General features: G+C 39.5%; 1 protein-coding gene across 2 annotated transcripts in view; it reads right to left on the bottom strand.

The window, feature by feature from the left end:
• CPA6 (carboxypeptidase A6) overlaps positions 1–20,486 on the bottom strand; it is a 324,775-nt gene that overhangs the window by 77,677 nt on the left and 226,612 nt on the right. For both annotated transcript variants that reach the window (XM_087864840.1, XM_087864841.1), the window contains exons 3-5: positions 10,119–10,243; positions 3,668–3,782; positions 1,581–1,682 (exon numbers count right to left, since the gene is read on the bottom strand). In XM_087864840.1, the coding sequence (XP_087720966.1) occupies positions 1,581–1,682; positions 3,668–3,782; positions 10,119–10,243 (342 nt within the window). The remainder of the gene's footprint in view (positions 1–1,580; positions 1,683–3,667; positions 3,783–10,118; positions 10,244–20,486) is intronic.

The following is a 20,486-nucleotide window of genomic DNA, read 5'->3' as shown; positions in this document are numbered from 1 at the left end:
TTCATAGGGAACTTAGTTTTCATTCATTATTTCACTCAAGTAATACTTCAGGAAATCCTTTTTGGATATTGTGCTTGACACTGAAGATTCAAAAATGAAAAGATAAGATGTTTATATGCTAGTAGGGAGTGCAGACATGGGAGCAATCAATCATTGTGATGTGGACATGCGTAAGTTGCTTAGGGAACATGAGTATTATGTCTAATTTTCCCAGGGAATAAAAGAAGGTTTTTCAGGGGAGGAACACTTGAGTACTTGGGTAAAACTTGAAGCTTGCCCAGCAGACAAGTTGGAAGAAGGCATCTCAAGCTTGAAAGAGAATTTGGGCACATCCTCTTTGAAGAACTGTTTTTGGGGTATGAGGAAGAAATGGCAGATGAAGCTGGACACAGAGGCAGAATGTGTGAAATCCCTAGGTCTTATGTAAAAGAGATAAGGCTTCATCGTGTATTTCATGGGAGAGGTGTGTGTATGTGAGATAGACAAGGGCACGAGCCCAAGGTCATGCTGACAATAGTGACGGATGAGGGTATGAGAAGGGAGAGGACAGGGACTTGAAAGGAATTTGCTCTATACTGAGGCCTTTATTGCAATGGTCCATGGAGAAGAGATCCAGAGATAAGTTAGGGTAAGTGTAGGCAAGACAAGAGAAAGAAGTGGAACAGATCCAAAAGATATGTAGAAGAAAGGATTGTCAGTTTTTGGTGGTAGATTTAAAGGAAGTGGTAAAAATAAGGGAGAGGAATTTAGGATGATGTTCATGCTTCTTGACTGCAATCACAGTGGTGCCATTCTTAGTCTGAGGTGCTTTTGTGAACATTGAGATGAGAAGGTCAAGTAGGCAATGACATCTGAATGCAAAGCACCAGAGAGTGGACCCCTACTAAATAGAAAGGTCTGGATGATTCTTGAAACCATGGGGTGGATGTGTCCATCTAAAGAGGATGGTAGAAGGAGAGCATGGAGTTTGAGCAGAGGGTCCCGGATGATCAGAACACATGGGAAGGGCAGGAGGAGAGGAACCAGTGAATGAGACTGCAGGGTATGGTCAGAGAGATAGGAGGAGACCCAACTAGGAGTCATTGTTGGTCTTGGCAAGAGAAGTTTTAGAGGATCCATGGGGGCAAAGGCCAGTGAGTCAAGGTCTGAATGGGAGGTAAGGAAATAGAAACAGTGACATAGGGAAATCTTTTCACATGTTTGGCTGAGAAGGGATAGAGAACTCTGGGTCAGTAGCTAGGAGAGAATGCAGGGTCAGGGGCTGGGAAGGGCATATACCTTCTTACACATTAATGTAGTTTTGCACTGGTTCATCTTAAGTAGCACCAGCTCACAAATAATTTTGAATGCCATTATTTTTAAGTGCATCAGTAACTCTGAATATGTTGGAAACAGCATTCCCTGGAATACTCAATGGCAAAAATTATATATGGTCCAAAAATCTACGGGGAATTTTTTCTTAAATTATCAGATGATGTTAAATATAGGATGCTATGAAAGACCATTTCATTTTCCCCCCATAAGTCAAACTTGAAAAAGATGAATGTTTACTAAATATTTTGTTAATAATTTATTTTTACCTTTAAAACATAAAGAGACCTTCCCTCATACGATTTTCCAATGGAGAACATGCGAATGAGGCCTGAATGAGTTTTATTTAGATGATGCATCCAATTTTGAATCTAAAAGCAAATAAATAAAAACCATGTCAGACTCTCCCAATTATGGAGCTTTCAGAGAACAAAAGGTAACAAAAGGCAACAATAGGTCTCAGAGCTCAAAGAGCATACATCAGTATAAAACTGAACAAAAATCAGTCTTGTGTTCTTAATTTTCCTTAAGATACTCAATATTATATTTTATTTTCTGTCTTTACAAATAGTAGCTTCATGTCTTTATATTGTTCCCTTTCTAATGTATACCATCTACAACTGTTTATCATCAGCATCTTGATGGCAGAGCTGTATAGAAAATTCATCAATGTGTTCTGGGTTCTTTTTGAAAATAAAAATTTATTTCCATTCACCCCCAAGTATGTAAGAGGAAAAGAAATCAGCTTCATGAAAACCATGCAAACTACTTGAAAGGGTCTATTAAAGTCCCATATATTGTAATTTGCCACTGAACAGAAGATACTAAGAGAAAAGCATTGTCTTCTGCATTTAAAGGTTATTCAAGTCACACATCAGAGGGCATACTCTGAATAATTTCCCCAGTAACGGTGATACATTTGCATTGATCCAGTCACACACACTTATCTGTCATCAGAAGAAGGTATATTTGAGATGGATGAATAAGGTACTTAGAAATATGGATGACATTTCTGACTTAAAAGCCTTACCAGAAGTAAGGAAGTCACACAAAAGTGTCCCTTTAATCCATGATGTGCAACAGAGTCTGTTCTGAAAAAAATAGATTTTGAGAAGTACCCATGCTTTCTTTTCTATTCTTATTTAGTCTAATGTGCAGCATATATATAGATATCTATATCTATATCTTATGTGTATGTATGTATGTATATATATATCTTATGTGTATGTATATATGTATATGTATGTACATATCTATAGATATATTTAAAAAGTTTTTTTCTAGTGCATTTTATAGCACTTCCATGTGCCAAGCTATCTAAAACCTTTCCATTGCTTCTAATTTCAAGCTTCTAAAACATATGTTGAAACATGAAATATATGAAAATAATTTGGAAAAGAAAGTCATTATCAAGAGAACAAAATATTCTCCTTAGAATATAACAGGATCCCATTAATTCTATGCCCGACATTCCTTTGCTCAATTCAGGGGAAGCATGGAAAATCTATGTACTTATTCATTTATTCATTCTGTCATCACCGCCTATTTGGAGGTCTCTATTTGTTTGCCACTGGGATTATAGTGGTGAACAAGAAAGAAATGGCCTGCCGTCATGGAACTTGCAGCTTATGAGGAGAGACAAGCATTAATCAAATGATCCTATAATTACATACGTAAAAACTATGATAGATACCATAGCCACGTGCTGTGGGTACATGTAATATGCTAGAGTTGGAGGTGGGGAGTTCTAATTCCATCTTCGAGAGTAGAAAACAGCCATCTTTTTGCTTGAGCTGAGATTCAAAGAGTAACTAGCTATCGTCCAGGTGACCAGTAAAGTATGTGGTGGTAGGAATGAGTTTGATGTAGAATAAATAATAGGAAGAATAAATGACAACACGTTAAAAGGCCCTGAGGTTCCACAAATAAGGCTTGGCCTTTGGGAGGTCTCAACTTGTGCAGAGGCTATGGGGCAAGCATCAACTTTCACTCCCCTCCTCATCCAAATCATTGCCCTCAAACCCTGACTAGATCTACCTTCCATGGCTTTTTAGTTAAGGTTTTCACAGCTCCAATTATAGCAACATTACCTCACTTTTCCATTGCCCTTCCCATATCCTTTGTAGGGGTGGGTAGGGTAAAGCAAATGAAATTGAAATAATTTCACTACTTCTTATAAAGTCTTAATAATGGAAGAAATGATGAACTGAGGTGGCTGGGCAATATAAGAGCTTTATGTATTCTTCACATGGCCCCTGCCTCTGTCTTCATGCTTTTCTCCCAACCATTAGACCTAAATGATAAAGACGCATTTATTAAAAAAAAAAAAACAATGAAAGCTCCTCTGATTACATACTTCTTCTAAGGAGTGATAAACTTCATAATTATATCCAGACAGGTATCTTCGATTTCTCTGGGTTCGCAAACTGCTTGCCTTTTCCAGTGTGTTCTGAAGATCTTCTATGAGGATCCTGGATTTGAAATGATAGACGTGATAAAAACTGAATGGAGATCACATAAAAATCAGGCAATTTGAAATGGAAATTATGCATCTATGAAAAAGAGGATAGCAAATATTGACATTTCTTAAAGTACCAAATGTTGGGAAAATGTTCTCTTTTCGGAAATAGAAGCTGTTAAATTGGGTAATGAATATAACATGTAAAATTATAGGCAGATGTTCTCAAATAATAATTACTAGCATTGATTGAACAGCTATAAGAACTGAATGATGGGTATGAGCATTTACATTTATTGAGTACCTATTTAGACACCATGCTATGTATTTTATGTATACGAGCTTAGTTAATAACCATATGAGGTAGATTTTTTTTGTTACCTCCGTGTTACAAACAGGGAAAATGCACCCCCAAGGGTTAAGAACCTACCAACATCACTCTGCTAGTGATTTGAACTCAGAATGTGAACAGAGCCAGAATTTGAACTCAGAATGTGAACCTGAATTCTAGTCTTTAGACTCTAAGTCCCGTGTGCCATAATGAACACCAAAACAAGACAACACACACAGAAAAAGTTTGCAAAGGTTTAATAAAATGTTTAAATGTTTACAAAATTGAGCTGTGGTGTATTGCTTTTGCATTATTTCCAAGGTGGTCAGACCTTCTAAATATAAACAAGTGCAACTTGTTTCCACTCAAGGTAAGAGCAATTCCCCACATTAATTACCAGAAAGTTAAGAAACTCCGATGCTGATACATCTGTTTGTTTAGCTCCTGATAAAGCAACCATTGTTCCCTTTAGAAAGGCAATATTTTCCCAGGAGTTTCAGTACACAAAACTATGCCTCTTAACTGATTAGATTCTTTATCATTTATCATTATTAATTGATAAACGACTTAACATATTACCAATTACAGCATGAAATGCCCAGAGAACTATCAAGATAATTCTAATGGAGAATTGCTCCTGCAATGGATTTATCTTAATATTTTCTAGTCAAGTTTGCTAGTGTTGTCACCAAAGTAGGAAAATGATAAAGGTTTTCAGTTTCAAGTTGTATGTAATCATTCTAGTTGGATATTAGCTTCTTTGATGAATAAACTCTTAAACTTCTCAGTCTTCTTTTAAAGTCTCCAAGTGCCCCAAATAGAACTAGTTGTTGAATTCCCTAGTATTTGCCTATCCATTTAAGCCAGTGATTCTTAAGCTGCATTGCTTTAAAGTCACCTGTGAGCTTTAAAAAACATGCCACCCCGGGGCACCTGACTGGCTCCATTGGAAGTGTGTGTGACCCTTGATCTTGGAGCTGGGAGCTGGCGCACTATGTTGGGTGTGGAGATTACTTAAAAATAAACAAGCAAACTTAAAGAAATATGCCACACTGGGCCCGACATAGACAACAATAGGTATCAGTCCTTTTTAAAAGCTCACCAAAGTGATTTTAATATACTGTCGGGATCAAATTTAGTCTAACGATCTGGAAGCCACTGATTTAGGCTAGTTAAATCTGGAAACTCACTGGTATCAGTCCTCTCAAGTTCCATATTAAATACAAATGAAGAGAATGGTAGAATATGGCTGACCCTTTTTTCCTTTTCCTCTTTTGAGTGTCTGTGCTGGATATGGTCAACTGCCTACTCTCCTTACAGACTTCCTGTACCGCAGGGGCTGGGGAGCCAAAGCTTACTTTTTTCTTGACTCTCTTGCAACCTTGATTCTGGGTACAGATTTGTAAATGCTGGTAAGATAGGAAGTTAAGAATGAGGCGGAGGTGGAGGTGGCTCTCCTGCTGTTACTGTGGCCATGTCAAGGTCACGGAGACATGACTGTTGAGAGGTAGTTGGAGCTGCTGAACTCAGCACTCCCCTGTCTAGTCGCCAGCTTTACAGCCCTAGAGGTAGTCATGGTAACAACAGTGGTGGCTGGAACAGCTTCTGGACCTCTGGACCATCCCATTAGGGAGAAGTAAATTCTGTTTGATTTAAGCCATTGTGTTTGGGGACCTGTTATGGGTTGAATTGTGTCCCTCAGCCCCCCAATTTATATGTTGAAGTCCTAACCCCCAGCACCTCAGAATGTGACCTTATTTGGAAACAGGACTGTTGCAGATGTAATTAAACTGAGGTCACCAGGATATACTTTCATCCAATATGACTGGTGTCCTTATAGAAAGAGAAAATTCAGTTTGGGAAGATGAAAAAGTTCTAGAGATGCATGGTGCTGATGGTTGCATAATGTGAATGTACTTAATGTCACTGAATTGTATATTTAAAATGGTTAAAATTGTACATTTTATGTTCTATATATTTTACAACAATTTTAAAAAACAGGGGGAAATTAGGACACAAAGACACACATAGAGGGAAGATATGAAGAGGCAAAGATGGCTGTCCTGTCTACAAACCAAGGGAAGAGGCCTGGGACAGATCCTTCCCTCACAGCCCTCAGAAGGAATCAACTCTGCCCACACCTTGATTTCAGTCTTCTAGCCTCTAGAATCATGAATCAATAAATTTTTGCTTTTTAAGCCAGCCAGTCTGTGGTATTTGTTATGACAGCCCTAGCAAACGAATACAGGTCTCTGTTCAATAACTAGACCGTATCTTAATACAGGCCTTAAAAGACCAATCTGGAAATTAAAATAATTGTGGTGTGGCAGTTCTAGTGCCATTTTCCTTGTCAAGTAGTCAACACCAGCAGATTGATGAGAAGGAGCCCAATAGCATTTGTAAGTGTTGTATTTTCTTAGTCCTTTATGGCTGATTATTATTCCTATCCTAGTTGCATACACTCGTAGGGTAGTAACTAGAGCTATCGAGAACTTTCCAAGTGATGTCAACACTCAGTATAAAACCACCCCCCCAAAGCTTCCAGGGTGGGTGAGGGGGGCTCGAAATTTGAAATTCTACTGCCAGTTTTTACAGGTATTTAATTTATAAAATGATTCAATTTTTTATAAGAGAATGAGTCATCTCATCTGTCATGTCATTGAGAGGAGATGATTACCTAGGGGCTAGACACACGGGGTCACATTATCTTTGCCTCAAAGATGGCTACGGCTATATATTATGTATAGTTGTATAGAGTTAATGATAATCTTTTGAAAATACCCCAGGCTATAATAATAAAAGTCAATTAAAATGATCTCTACCTACTGCCCTGTGGAATTTAATTGACTCTTATGTGTTATTATCTTGGGACCAAAAAATGAATAATTCTAAATGATTGTCCTCCATGAGGAGACAACTGATTTTAAAACATTAATTTTTTTTAGATTCCATTCTCTGTGACATAAAGTGTGATATTTTATTCTATATCAGTTCCACATGACCTATATTTAAAGGCAGGAAATAGAGACTTGTTAAAATAACTGGTATATTCCCTTCTACTGAATTATAATTAATGAAGCACGTGAGTTGTTGCTGAGCACCTATAGATATAATTACCAAGCTCCTTCCTTCCAGGCATTCAGAGAATCAAAGCACGCCTTCAAAGTTGGAGTGATGACGAAAATGTGTTCAATATGAACAATAGTTTTATGCACAGCTGTGACTCTACCCTGTTCTAGAAGCACAGATAAAATACCTTTCTGCAAAAAGCATATTGGTACTTTAATAAGGCTGTAATTATCTTTCTGGCAGGGAAGTATTTGTGTGGACCAGGGAGGAACGTCACTGCTACTTTGCACGCTGTGGCTCAGCCTTCCAGAGGCTAAGGCTTTTACCATTGACTCACAGGGCCACGAGCCCATCCCAGGCCTTACCAGACATCATCAGGGATCTTCCTGCCAGTTTTAACAGCACAACCATTTGCTAAAAAGTTGGAGCAATTGAGGTTAGTCACTTATGATCATGCCTCTCAGCCCTGAAATCCTAGGTTTCCAAGTGAAAGTATGTCACTCCTTCCCATGTCATTAATTCACTACACTGCCCTTCTCCCCTCAGATCCTGCATTGGTTCTTCATCACTCCACCACTTCCTTTTCCTTTGTGCCTGCTGGAAGCCTGCTTTCACTGTAAATACTTCCTATATTCTCATCTTTTCAGAGAACTCTCTCTTCTCATATTCTTGCCCTGACAGAAATTGGACTCTCTCAAGGACAGATTCTTTTGTGGCTTTCTCTTCTGCCACTCCACCTATCGTGGGATCAGAAGGGAAGGAGGTCAGCATTCTTCCAAACCCCCATTTCTCCTTCCCCATCAATCTACTTCTAGAAAAAGCCCATTTGGGCTTTGGCATCATGCCATTCCTTGTTTCTTTCCTCTAAGTCCTGGGTACTCTGAAATTACTGTCCCAGGAGCACATTCTGTCTCTTTATCTCTAATCTTGCCATCACCCAAGGAGATTCAAAACTGCTGTGTTGATTCTCTGGTGATTTAGTCCATCCATTCTCGACTACATCAGCCTCAGTGATTTATACTCCATTTTAGCCAAATCCTCCATGACTATCCCTTGAATCTTGTCACCAGCCATAAATGTTCTATACCAGGGCTCTTAATCTCAGCCTACACTTTGTCAAAATTTTCTTCCTTCTGTTTCTTTTTTGCCCTCAATCATGCTATATCTGCTTTCAATACAAAGATGCTTATACCCTTCTTGATTCTTCCGTTTGACTCCATCATTCCTCCTAGACTCTTCTCCCTTGCTATCCAGATTTGGCACCATGGATGAATACTTGCGCTAGTTTCCCACTAGAAACCTCAACTTCCTTGCCATCCTGACCTTTCCATGGTCCTAACCCAACAAAACCTCAACTCTGTATGAGCACTACAATCTCCCTTCTTTTCAACAACCACTTTTATTGGTTCTTACCCAGTTTTTCTCTTGGTAACCTTTCTTCAGCCCCTGTTTCTTCCCTTTCAGTAGATTATTTTGCTTCCTAGTCCATATAGAAAATTTAGCCATTAGTTATGATTTCTTTCAAGTTGTTGACTCTCCTTTTTATAATCTTAACTATGCTCACATTTACCTCTTCAGTCTTACTGGATAAATATCCTTCCTAGGGCTCAAACCCATCCCTCCATTGGTGCATTCTAACCTGCACCATCAATGTCTCCTTCCCCACTGGTTCCTCCCCTCAGCCTACAGACATACCAAAATTGCCCCCTTACTCCCTAACCTCCCAAATTTCAAGCAGTCATTGATGTTGCATCTCCTTGTAGTCACTCCTGATTCTCTACCTCTCTCCTTATTTTAATTTCTAAGAGCAGTAGTCTGCTTTGCTTCTCCACATTCTTACCTTTTATTCACTTCTGTCTCTGTCTTCTGTTCCTGACAATCTAATCCCACATCCCAACATGAGAGTTACCAACACAATTTCCATTGCCAAATCCAAAGGAAACTGGTCAGTCCTTTTCTTGCTGAATATTACTGCACCACTTGGCACCACTAATGTTCTCCCTCTTGAGAGTCTCTCATTTCTTCTTTGACTCCTGTAACTATCTTCTGTTTGCTCCATTCTTACTACTTAACTATTCCTTAAAAACAAAACACAACAAAAACAACCACAAACAACCCAAACCAAATACTTCAAGATATCAAAATCTACTTGAATCTATCTACTCTACTGCCCCAGCTAGAAGATTTGGGGCTGTCCTCGATTTCTTCCTCCCCACATCCAACCAAGTTCAGAGTGCAGGTGGTTTTGCCTATTAACTATTTTTTTGAATACTCTCCTGATCGCACTACTCTGGTCCTGACTCAAGGCCTCGCAACCTCTTACTTGGACTATTATTGTAGTCTCCTATTGCCCCTTCACCCCAGTTACACCTGGCTCCCTTGGTTACATCCTCCAAGTGTGTAGCACCACACACTAGATAGTCTGAGCTCCTAGCCCTGTACACAACAGACTTCCCACAATGTTGTCTTCCCTCAACCTCTCCAGCATCTTTATTTCTACTCCCTGTGTTTGTACACTAATAACACTCAACCACTTCAGTTCCCCAGACAGGCATTATACTGCTTCTTCCCTTTGCTTGCACTGTCCCCTCTGCCTGCAAGTCCCAAGGCTCATCCTGTGCTTAGTTGTCATTTCTCCTGCAGAAAGCTTTATCTGCTTCTGCATTCCTACCCACTTTCTAGGTATCGCTAGGCGGCTCTCCTTTCCTCACACAGAAAAGATCTCCTGTGTTTATACCGACCACCGAATGGTAATGGTGAAATGATATGCCAGTGTGGTTCTACTCCCCTCCCCCATTACACTAATAAGCTCATCAAAGGTGCTGTTTTTGCAGTCTGAAAAATAGTACCAGAAATGCTGTTGTAGGTACTCAGTAAATAACCTGAATAGAGCTCTCATTCAGTTCAGTTTAGTAGTAATGAATTAAGCAAGTGAAAAAGAATGCTTACTTGTACTGGATGTTGGCTTCCTGTAAGAACGCTAACAGGGCTTGGGAACCATTTTGGGGAATATGGACATCAGTAACTGCTCCTTTTGATACATAGGAGATACTGCTGGGCTGCCACAGGTCCACCTGTAGTGCAGGAACCAACCTATAATTCATATTCCGTGCAGGTGGGGAAAGATCTGTGTCACAATGTGAAACATGTCATCTTATTTACATTCAGAAACACCAAACACATTTGGATTTAGACTCAATGCTTTTATCAGCAGGGTAAAACTCTTTTTTCGTTTTGAATTAGGTCTCCAAATTACATCATATCCATAATGGAATTTGATCATAATTTATAACTAACAGTTTAAAGACCAACATACACTAAAGCCATCTGGTAAAAATTAGATAAAATAGTTTAAAGTATGACTTTGATATTCTTGAAAATTATTACACAAATACTTGAATATGAGAAAGAAAGATATAAATTACATTTTACTTTACTATACAACCAAACTATGGTAGCGTGGCAACATTTGGTAACTTGAAATGGAACACTCTCCAGGTATCTCCTCCTCCCCCGACATACACCTTTTACAAATTCCTACTCAGCCTTCACGTGGCAATAGAGACATCCCTTCCTCAGGTTGGACTTTTCGGCTAGGGTAGTCTTGTCAGAGTTCTCAGAGCAACTCGTGCTTCTTTCATTCCCTAATTTCATCTAATCGCAATATAAGCTCCATTTGGTTACCACTTCTTTTCAAGTGCCCAGCATGGTGCCTTGTGTACATCAGCAACTCACTGTCGCATACGTGTAGACCCCATGTAATAGTCACTATACATTCACACCATGTTCAGTGTTTTGCAGGAAAACAGGAGCCAACCGTGTCTGTTTGTCTTACTGTAGTGTTCCCAGTGCCTTCTCTAGTGCTTCACAACCAATAGCTAGTGTTTCACATTCATTGAAAGAATTACCAAACTCAGCTGGGAGGGAAGAGAGTTCTATCTACAGTTTTTGATTAGGCCCAGTTTGCCTTTACAGTCATGTCTCTGTCTTTTCTGTGTTTGGGACTCTTCTCTTCCTGCATTTTCAGCCTTAGTCTGTTACAGGGCCTTGATCTCTGATAAGATTTAGTTACTTGATCTTCACTTAGGTGTCAGTGTCTGCATTCTGTTAGGGAACTCTAGAAGACCAAAAATACTTTGTGACTCAAGGAAATGACACCTCTGGTGGGATAATTTAATCTTGAACAGGATAGAGAGGCATTTGTTTTGGGGATAAAGAGTCTACCTGTTTTGTTTGTTTGTTTGTTTGTTTGTTTGTTTGTTTAAGCAGCTGACTGTTCCTCTAAGTTGCAAGGGCAAATCTGACTCAGCTAACATGCTAGTCCAACAGTCATAGAAAAACAGAAGTGTGGGGCTGGAAGGGATGCTGAGAGGTCATTTGATCCATCTGTCAGCCCTTGGGCAAGGATACATCTAGGACTGAACAAACCTGTCCCCAATAGATGTACGCAAGCCACATCTTTCAAGTCACCAAAAGAGGAGAGCTGACAACATCCTAATGTTAACTCATATCCACATTTAAGAAGACTGCAGATGTTTTTCTTGATCCCTTACACTTCAACACTGCTTCAATTTTTCTTGATCCATTTTTCAGTAAGGGATGGCTGGTTTCTTGCCTTTGTTAGATAAAGTGCATTGGTATCTTTCACTTTTCTCTATATGTTAGGTTTTCTGATCCTTTAATCATCTTTGAGACCTGCCTCTAAACCCATTACAGAGATAGCTTTTTGATATTAAGGTTTGCTGCCATCCCTTATTGCCAGTAGAGATGAGGAAATAGTGCTGTATTTGGAGGGTAGAGAGCCATCAGAACCCGAAATAATATGAAGAACCACTCTGGAAATTAGTTTAGGTGTCATTTTCTAGGGTACATGCTAAAATAAGAATCCTCATCCTGTAGAAGAGAGTTGCTTCCCTGTAGGGAGGTTCCATGGAAGTGACATACCCCACAGCTTGACTTGGAGAGAGCTTCCTAGGAAACAGGCCATCAGAAAGCAAGAAACTAACAAAAATAATTTGCAAAATCAGGAATTGTGTTCTGTTGTGATATTAGGAAAATAAGTTAAACTGAATTATCAGCTTTTCTCCAGCAAAATTTTGGGGAAAGCGTGCGTGGATATGTAACATGGGTATTTCAGTCTGGGTGGCAGTCACATGCCTATATCAAGATATAAGGGACAGTAATACTCATGTGAGATTTGTAAAGTACCCCTATTTTATACATATTTCTGATCTTTTCAATAATGCCTTGAGGTAGGAGTTAATGGTAGATACATTTAAAGAATTGAGGGCACCTGGATGGCTCACTCAGTTAAGCGTCTGCCTTTGGCTCAGGTCATGATCCTGGGGTCCTGGGATCGAATCCTGCATCAGGCTCCCTGATTGGTGGGGAGCCTGCTTCTCCCTCTATGTCTCCCCCCTGCTTGTGATCTCTCTCTCTCCCAAGCTCTCTCTCTCAAATAAATAAAATCTTTAAAAAAATGGATGAGAAGACTCAGATTCATAGAGGCAAAGTCAATTTTCCAAGGATGCACAGCTCCAAAATGGTGACACAGGATGTGCCTAACTCCAGTGCCCGTATTTACTGACTAGGTGTCTTTGGGATCTTCTGAGAAAATAAGCAACTTCCAACTTCTTGACTTAGTGTTTGAGAAGGTCTGGTTGACAGGTCTCGTACTCTGGTCTTTCCTGTTGGGGGTTATTTGCCCTATAAATTAATATGCAGGTATTTCAAAGATTAAATCAGCCCACTCTGGGCAGGTTACCATCATTTCCTTAGGGCCTGATCACATCCAGATGATGATAAACTGTCAGATGATAAACTGTCTTTGAACAGCAAAGCTCAGTGATGCTTTACAATGATGACAACGAAGGATCAGTAATCTTGTCAGGATGGTCTCAGGTCGTGTGTCAACTATTACAGGTCTTTGCTGTAAAGTCACCTGATATTCCAGGGAAAGGAGGCTCCTTTCTGGAAACTTCTGGCCCTGGAACCTGGTGGTTGTTCCCATGTTTTCCTTTCTTCATATGATTACCAGTCACATATAGTCAGATCTATTTGAGAGGTGGAGGCAATTTAGGGGTGTCTGGGAGGCTCAGTTGGTTAAGTGTCTTGACTCTTGATTTCAGCTCAGGTCTTGATCTCAGGGTTGTGAGTTCAAGCCCCATGTTGGGCTCCACACTAGCCATGGAGCCTACTTAAAAAAGAAGAAAAGAAAAGAGGTGGAGGCAATTCAGTGTGTGGTCAAGAGCATGGACTTTGGAATCTGGAGGGCCTGAGATGGAATACTAGCTCTGGTAGTATCGGCTGTATGACTTCAGGGGAGGTTTTAACATTTCTGAGCCTCAAATTCCTCATCTGTGCTGCGAAGAAATTAAAAAAACCTACCTACAGACTTCTGTAGGATGGAAAAATAGAAGTAAGACACACAGCAGAGAGGCTGGCACATAGTGCAATCTTAAAAAATATTAGCTATTTGTTATTTTTTCTTTTTGAAAAGCATATGAAAATAAAAGCCAGAAGCAGTAAAGAAAAAGTTCTACTTTGAGTGTTTGAGTAAAATGAAGGCTATGACGAGATGATTCTCTTATTCAAACATTAAAACCTATAGACAGCTTGAAGGAGGAGAGGAACCAATAAATAAACCAAGAAGATGAGCAAGGCTGGACTGTTTCCTAAAGCAAAGGCAAACAGCTGGATCTGAAGCCACTGTAGCCTGCTGGTTAATTCCCCGGACTCTACAGAGTCTGACTTTCTACGATTAAATTTAGGCTCTCCACAGTTAGCATCTGTGTGATATAGGGTGAGTTCCTTAATCTCTTTGGGCCTCACTTTCTTCATCTGTAAAATGAAGATGATAATTATGCTTCCTGGTTGTTTATTGTTATGGGATTATAGAGACTATGGAAAATGCAGTCATTAAGAGCATAAATTTTGGAACTCAAGACAGGATGAGTTTGAATCCCAGTTCTGCTGGTTATTAGCTGTGTGACTCCGGACAACTTACTTTAGTTCTCTGTGCTTGTTTCCTTACTTATAAAATGGAGTTATAAATACTATATATTTTATAGATTTGTTAGGCTTAAACTAATTAACACCTATAAAATGCTTTAAACAGCACCTGGTGAACAAGTGTCATTAAGTGATAAATGATTCAAAATTCAAAAATAATTTGTTTGCAATGAAAAAATATCATATTTTAGTCTGGCACTAATTTCATAGCTCTTCTGGTCCTTGTGTTGTGTTTACTTATTGGCCAGGTCCAGGCTTCATGAAGCATCCACCTGTCTTTTAGGTCTGTGGCTGATTACATACCTGGTTCAGGTATCGGTGGAGGTGCAGTTACTGTCCCCCAGCAGTTTCAGAGTGAGTCCTACATGTGGATCTGGGAAGACATCTGGTGTTTTTCAGCTTGGAAACAGATGGCCTGCCTCCCAGCTGCTTGAAGTAACACAGAAGCACGAAAGAGGAGAGTCCTACTCTATAATTATTCTTACTTTTTGTTGGTTTGGAAAAGTATTAAGCACTTATTGTGTCACATAACAGGTTTCTAAGTAAGAAACCTCAATATCAAGTTTGTAGTCAACTAATGTCTGATTTGATTTACATAGTCATATTAATTACATATTAGCACACATAAAATCTTAATGCACAGAAAAGTAACTCTCTCTTATTTACCCTTAAAATTGTCTTTTTGTTCTGAATCCATTTAACCTTCTTTGTTTTTTTTTTTTTTTTAAAGATTTTATTTATTTATTTGACAGAGAGAGACAGCCAGCGAGAGAGGGAACACAGCAGGGGGAGTGGGAGAGGAAGAAGCAGGCTCATAGCAGAGGAACCTGATGTGGGACTCGATCCCGGCACGCCAGGATTACGCCCTGAGCCGAAGGCAGACGCTTTAACGACTGCGCTACCCAGGCGCCCCTAAAGATTTTATTTATTTATTCGACAGAGACAGAGACAGCCAGAGAGAGAGGGAACACAAGCAGGGGGAGTGGGAGAGGAAGAAGCAGGCTCGCAGCGGAGGAGCCTGATGTGGGGCTCGATCCCATAACGCCGGGATCACGCCCTGAGCCGAAGGCAGATGCTTAACCGCTGTGCCACCCAGGCGCCCCCCCATTTAACCTTCTTGTATCTTCTTTTAGTATCTTTATCTATGACCTCTTGACAAGCTTTTCTGACACCCAAATTTAGGTCAAGTACCTTTGGTATCTGCTTTCATGGAACTTTTAATTATATCTCATTTTTATAGTTATCATATTAGTTTCCTGGGGCTGCTATAATGAATTTCAACATCCCAGATGGGTTAAAACAACAGAGATATATTCTCACACAGTTCTGGAAGCCAGAAGTCCAAGATCCAGGTGTTGGCAGGCAGTACTCCCTCTGAAGCCTCCAGGGGAGGACCTTCCTTGCATCTTCCAGCTTGTGGTGGCTCCAGGCATTCCTTGGCTTGTGGTCACATCACTTCAACTTCCATTTCCTTTTTTTTTTTTTTTTTTAGATTTTTTGTTTGTTTATTTGACAGAGAGAGAGACAGCCAGTGAGAGAGGGAACACAAGCAGGGGGAGTGGGAGAGGAAGAAGCAGGCTCCCAGCGGAGGAGCCTGATGTGGGGCTCGATTCCAGGACTCTGGGATCACGCCCTGAGCTGAAGGCAGATGCTTAACAACTGAGCCACCCAGGCACCCGCAATCTCCATTTCCATCTTTACATTGTCTTCTCATCTGTGTTGGTGTCTTCTTCTCTTCCATATCTTCTAAGGATACTTGTCACTGGATTTAGGACCTATCTGGGTAATTCCAGATGCTCCCCTCTGAGATCCTTAAGTACATCTGAAAACTCTTTTTCCAAAGTAGGGCATGTTCACAAGTTCTAGGGGTTAGGTCATAGACATACATTTTGGGGGGCTATCATTCAACCTGTTTCAATTGTGATATCAATATCTATTTCCTATTATCTCCATGAGAGCCGAAGCTGTGAAATTCTTCCTCTCTGCCCATATCCATAGTGCTTAGAAACATCCATAGCAAGAAAGGGACTAAATATCCTGTAGATGGAATAAATTAAATCACCTTTTTCCCCTCTTTCATCTTTCTTCAAATATATACTCTCTCCCTGACTGCTCCAGAGCATTTCTAGATTCCTAATTCTAGTTCCTCTTGCCAAGAAATTGATAAGGTAGTCCACATCAATTTTGTCCACTCATCCCCCTTCTCAACTCACAAGTCTTTATTTTCACAAGATTTTATTTACTTATTTGAGAGAGAGAGAGAGAGGAAGCACGAGAGGGGGGAGGAGCAGAAGGAGAGGGAGAAGCAGGCTCCTCACTGAGCAGGGAGCCTGATGCAGGACTTGATCGCAAGACCCTGGGATCATGACCTGAGCTGAAGACAGACTTTTAACCGACTGAGCCATCCAGGTACCCCCAACTCACAGGTTTTTAAATTTTAAATTTTCATCACATTTAAGTGTAATCTTAGAGTATGCTGCTTCTTAGGTCACAGTACTACATAATTTTCTGAGGACTGGAGTGGCCACTTAAGCAACACACTTAAAGAAATGTTTATATTTTACGGTTATTGTTTGTCTTTGCACTACTTCTTATGACTTATTAACATTTCAGATACCAGGGGGCTGCTAGAAGGGAAATAGCCAGAGAATATGGTCTCCTACAAACCAAAGGTATTTGGTGGGTTGTTAAAATTCTGGGACTCATTTTACCTAGCTTCATCCTCTCTTTCTTACAAAATGCTAAGTTATTCCTTCCCTAAAGCACAGACCCAATAAATAAAACAAAGTCTTCAGAGATTTTGGCAACTCTTTCGTTTCACCATTAAAGAAAGATGAAAATATACTATTAACTAATTAGGGGTTAAAATCATCATAAAAACTAATGGAGGCCCAACAGTGGGATAAAATTAGTGGAGGCCCAACAGTAGATAAAATAAGTCCAAATGAAAGCATTGCTTGTGAATTTCAATATAATAGAAATTAATACCGCTAGCATGAGTACTAATCATTAGAAAAACATTATTCCTTTGACATTCAGTAAAATAAAGGTGGGAAAGCCTGGTGAAGTGGTTTTGGTGTTCAAGTTTTCCCTCCAATTCTCTTCAAGGCTGAAAGATGATTGTCACAATTAGATAGTAAGTATCATTTATTCAATAAAGCACACACGTTGGAAAAGAAAATGATTTTTAACTTTTCCCTGAACTGTTAAGTGGTACATTCACCAATTTGAAAGGATTATTGAAGCCCATCAGTTAAAGACTCTTGTAATATATGGGTAGTCAAAAAAGATTTAATTTATTTGCTTGTTTCAACAAGGAAAATCTCAGAAAGATGGTGTTAGAAAGAACTTATGGGATTTGGGTTTGTGTTAGGTGATTTTTGTGTAGGGTTTAAGGAACTGGGATTTTTCTTTGGGTTGAATGCTATCACAATGAGGGGAATTCCATCATTGGATATCTTGATAATTTTATCTAGAAGGTGAAAAATAATTGGGGCTATAATTGATAAAGAAGTAATAGTCATAGCAGCAAAAAAAAGTGGGGGGAGGTTTTGTCATTTTTCTGGTTTGGACAATTCTTTTTTTTTTTTTTTTTTGGTCTTTGTTTAGACATGATCACAGGGGTCTTGTTTTTATCTTATTTCATGAAGAACACAGAATAGTCTTGTCTGGTGCTGGTACTCTGTAAAGTGGTCTAACAGGAGAACACCAAGGTCTGGCTGTTAGCGCCAGGCTGGCTCCTGACTGCCAGAGCTGCTTTTCCTCACCTCAGGATGATCGCTATTTTACGAAGGTCACGTGATAACTAATGATATGCCAAATGAGGGCTGGGCACTCTCTGCATTATCTGGGCAGAATAGCTTGGATTTGAGTACTAGGGCCATTGGGGTTATTGAATGAAGGATGTAGACTTGTGAGAAATTAGGACCTCAATGACATCTGACGTTGGCACCCTGCCTCTTTCTGTAGTACATGTATAGCACCACTTTTTTCATATAAAAGAATTCATAACTACTTAATTCCTGCCCTCTAAGTGAATGTTTGAAGACTTATAATTCTACGGAAAGGTTCCTAACTGCTACCCTAGAGACAGAATTTAGCAGCCACTCAGGAAACTTACTAGATCAGGGCAATATTATTTCATTATATTTTGCTAGCTTAAAATAATTCTATACAATGGAATATTACTCAGCTATCAAAAAGAACGATTTCTCAACATTTGCTGCAACACGGACGGCACTGGAGGAGATAATGCTAAGTGAAATAAGTCAAGCAGAGAAAGACAATTATCATATGGTTTCTCTCATCTATGGAACATAAGAACTAGGAAGATCGGTAGGGGAAGAAAGGGATAAAGAAAGAGGGGGTAATCAGAAGGGGGAATGAAGCATGAGAGACTATGGACTCTGGGAAACAAACTGAGGGCTTCAGAGGGGAGGGGGTGGGAGAATGGGATAGACCGGTGATGGGTAGTAAGGAGGGCACGTATTGCATGGTGCACTGGGTGTTATACGCAACTGATGAATCATCGAACTTTACATAAAAAACCAGGGCTGTACTGCATGGTGACTAACATAATATAATAAAAATTTATTATTATAATAAAAAATTCTATACTTAAGAATTGATTAGCCTGGCTTTGTAGAGTGGGTAAGAATAATCAGAGATCATCTGATACATCATTTGAATATCCATTAATAAAGACATTTGAAGACAAGAGCCCCTAGGCTGCATCTCATCAAGTAATAGAGATTTCCCTCCACTTTCTATTGATTTATGGTTTTAACATAGATGAGTTCTTCACAATATCTGATTGCTACATTCAGAAGTATTTCATTTGGTGTACTAAACAATAGTATGTTAATGCATTTACATTAAAAAAATTTTTTTGGCTCTTTTCCTGAGTTTAACACCCAGTGAAAATTCTTCAGAGCTTGTTATGCATTTCTTTTTTCAGATGGTAGCTCAAGAATTCTGTGCATTACAAAAATCAAACAAAACTCATCTCTGGCTTAGTGAAAAATAATCTAACAGGAAATAAAAGAAATAGCTTCTTTCTGGTTCTGTGTAAAGTTTGCTATGTCACATGTCAGAGACTTAATTTGCTTAATTACAAGTGAAGGGCTTGAACTACATTATTTCCAAGCTCCCCTTACACTCTATAATTCTGCCAGACTCACTGTGCTTTTCTGAGTATAAAATTTTACATTTTCCTAGGAAGATCTCTTTCAAGTTCACCCATATTATCCTTCTTACTCTCAGAGTTAGAAAAAAGGCCCTCTCAACTATTTTGCACTAGTATCAGTGATCAGTTATATTGACTTAGGTCAGTACTGAAAATAATAAGGCAAGATAACTATTCAATTTTTAAAAAGTTACTTTCTACCCCTTTACTGAAAGCGTATTTCCAAAGCAGTTAGAAGATGATAAAATAATTATTGTCTTCCACATTCATTGCTAGCTGATGAAAAGACCACTGAGGAATCCTCAAAGTAGAGGGCCAGGTAATCAAGTGAGAGATCATCATCTTTTGAACAACCCAGAGGATCTGGGGATTGTTCTGTCTCTCTGTTGTTTATGAGAACATTCTGATTTCTAAAAATCAGCTATGGTAACTACCCCATGCCCATTCACTCTTTACTGAGCACCTACAGTGTCTCAGCCATCAAACCATATGCTGAGGATACAACGATGAGTAAGACACAAGTTGGCCCTCAAGGACTAAGCAGACATCACATGCTCAGTCTATAAAGGGAAGACACCAATGATGTTTAATTATACCTGGGAGGTTGTTTGAGAAAATTTCTCAGGAGAGGTGTTACCTATACATGCTACTGAACAATGAGTGGGAGTTAGCCTGGAAAAGGTGAAGAGAAGTGGGAGTAAAAGGCATCATTCAGAGACTTCGATATGAAGGTGCTTTGTGTCAGGAATGGAAGAGAGATGCTGAAGTTTGTCTGAGCCCTGTGATCCTGGCAAATAATGATCCCACTGCCCTTTTGTATTTTAGAATGGCTTACTGTAAGGAACCCTTATCCCCATATAACCTTGAAAAGACTCACAGATTCCCTCTTTATTTAGTTATGACAAGTTCAGATATAAACCCTGAGATTCCCATTCTTTGTCTCATAATTAACTTAATTGTTTGTTCCCATTGATCAATCTGAACAAAATTCCTGTTCCTGGGAAACAAACTGAGGGCCTCAGAGGGGAGGGGGTTAGGGGATTGGGATAGGCCGGTGATGGGTATTAAGGAGGACACATATTGCATCGTGCACTGGGTGTTATACGCAAATAATGAATCAT

The sequence above is a fragment of the Ursus americanus genome, chromosome 9 (assembly GCF_024610735.1).
Source record: "Ursus americanus isolate L20-20 chromosome 9, mUrsAme1.1.p, whole genome shotgun sequence".
Lineage (NCBI taxonomy): Eukaryota > Metazoa > Chordata > Mammalia > Carnivora > Ursidae > Ursus > Ursus americanus.
The sequence above is the reverse complement of the archived record's forward strand: the minus strand, read 5'-3'. Positions and strand labels throughout refer to the sequence as shown.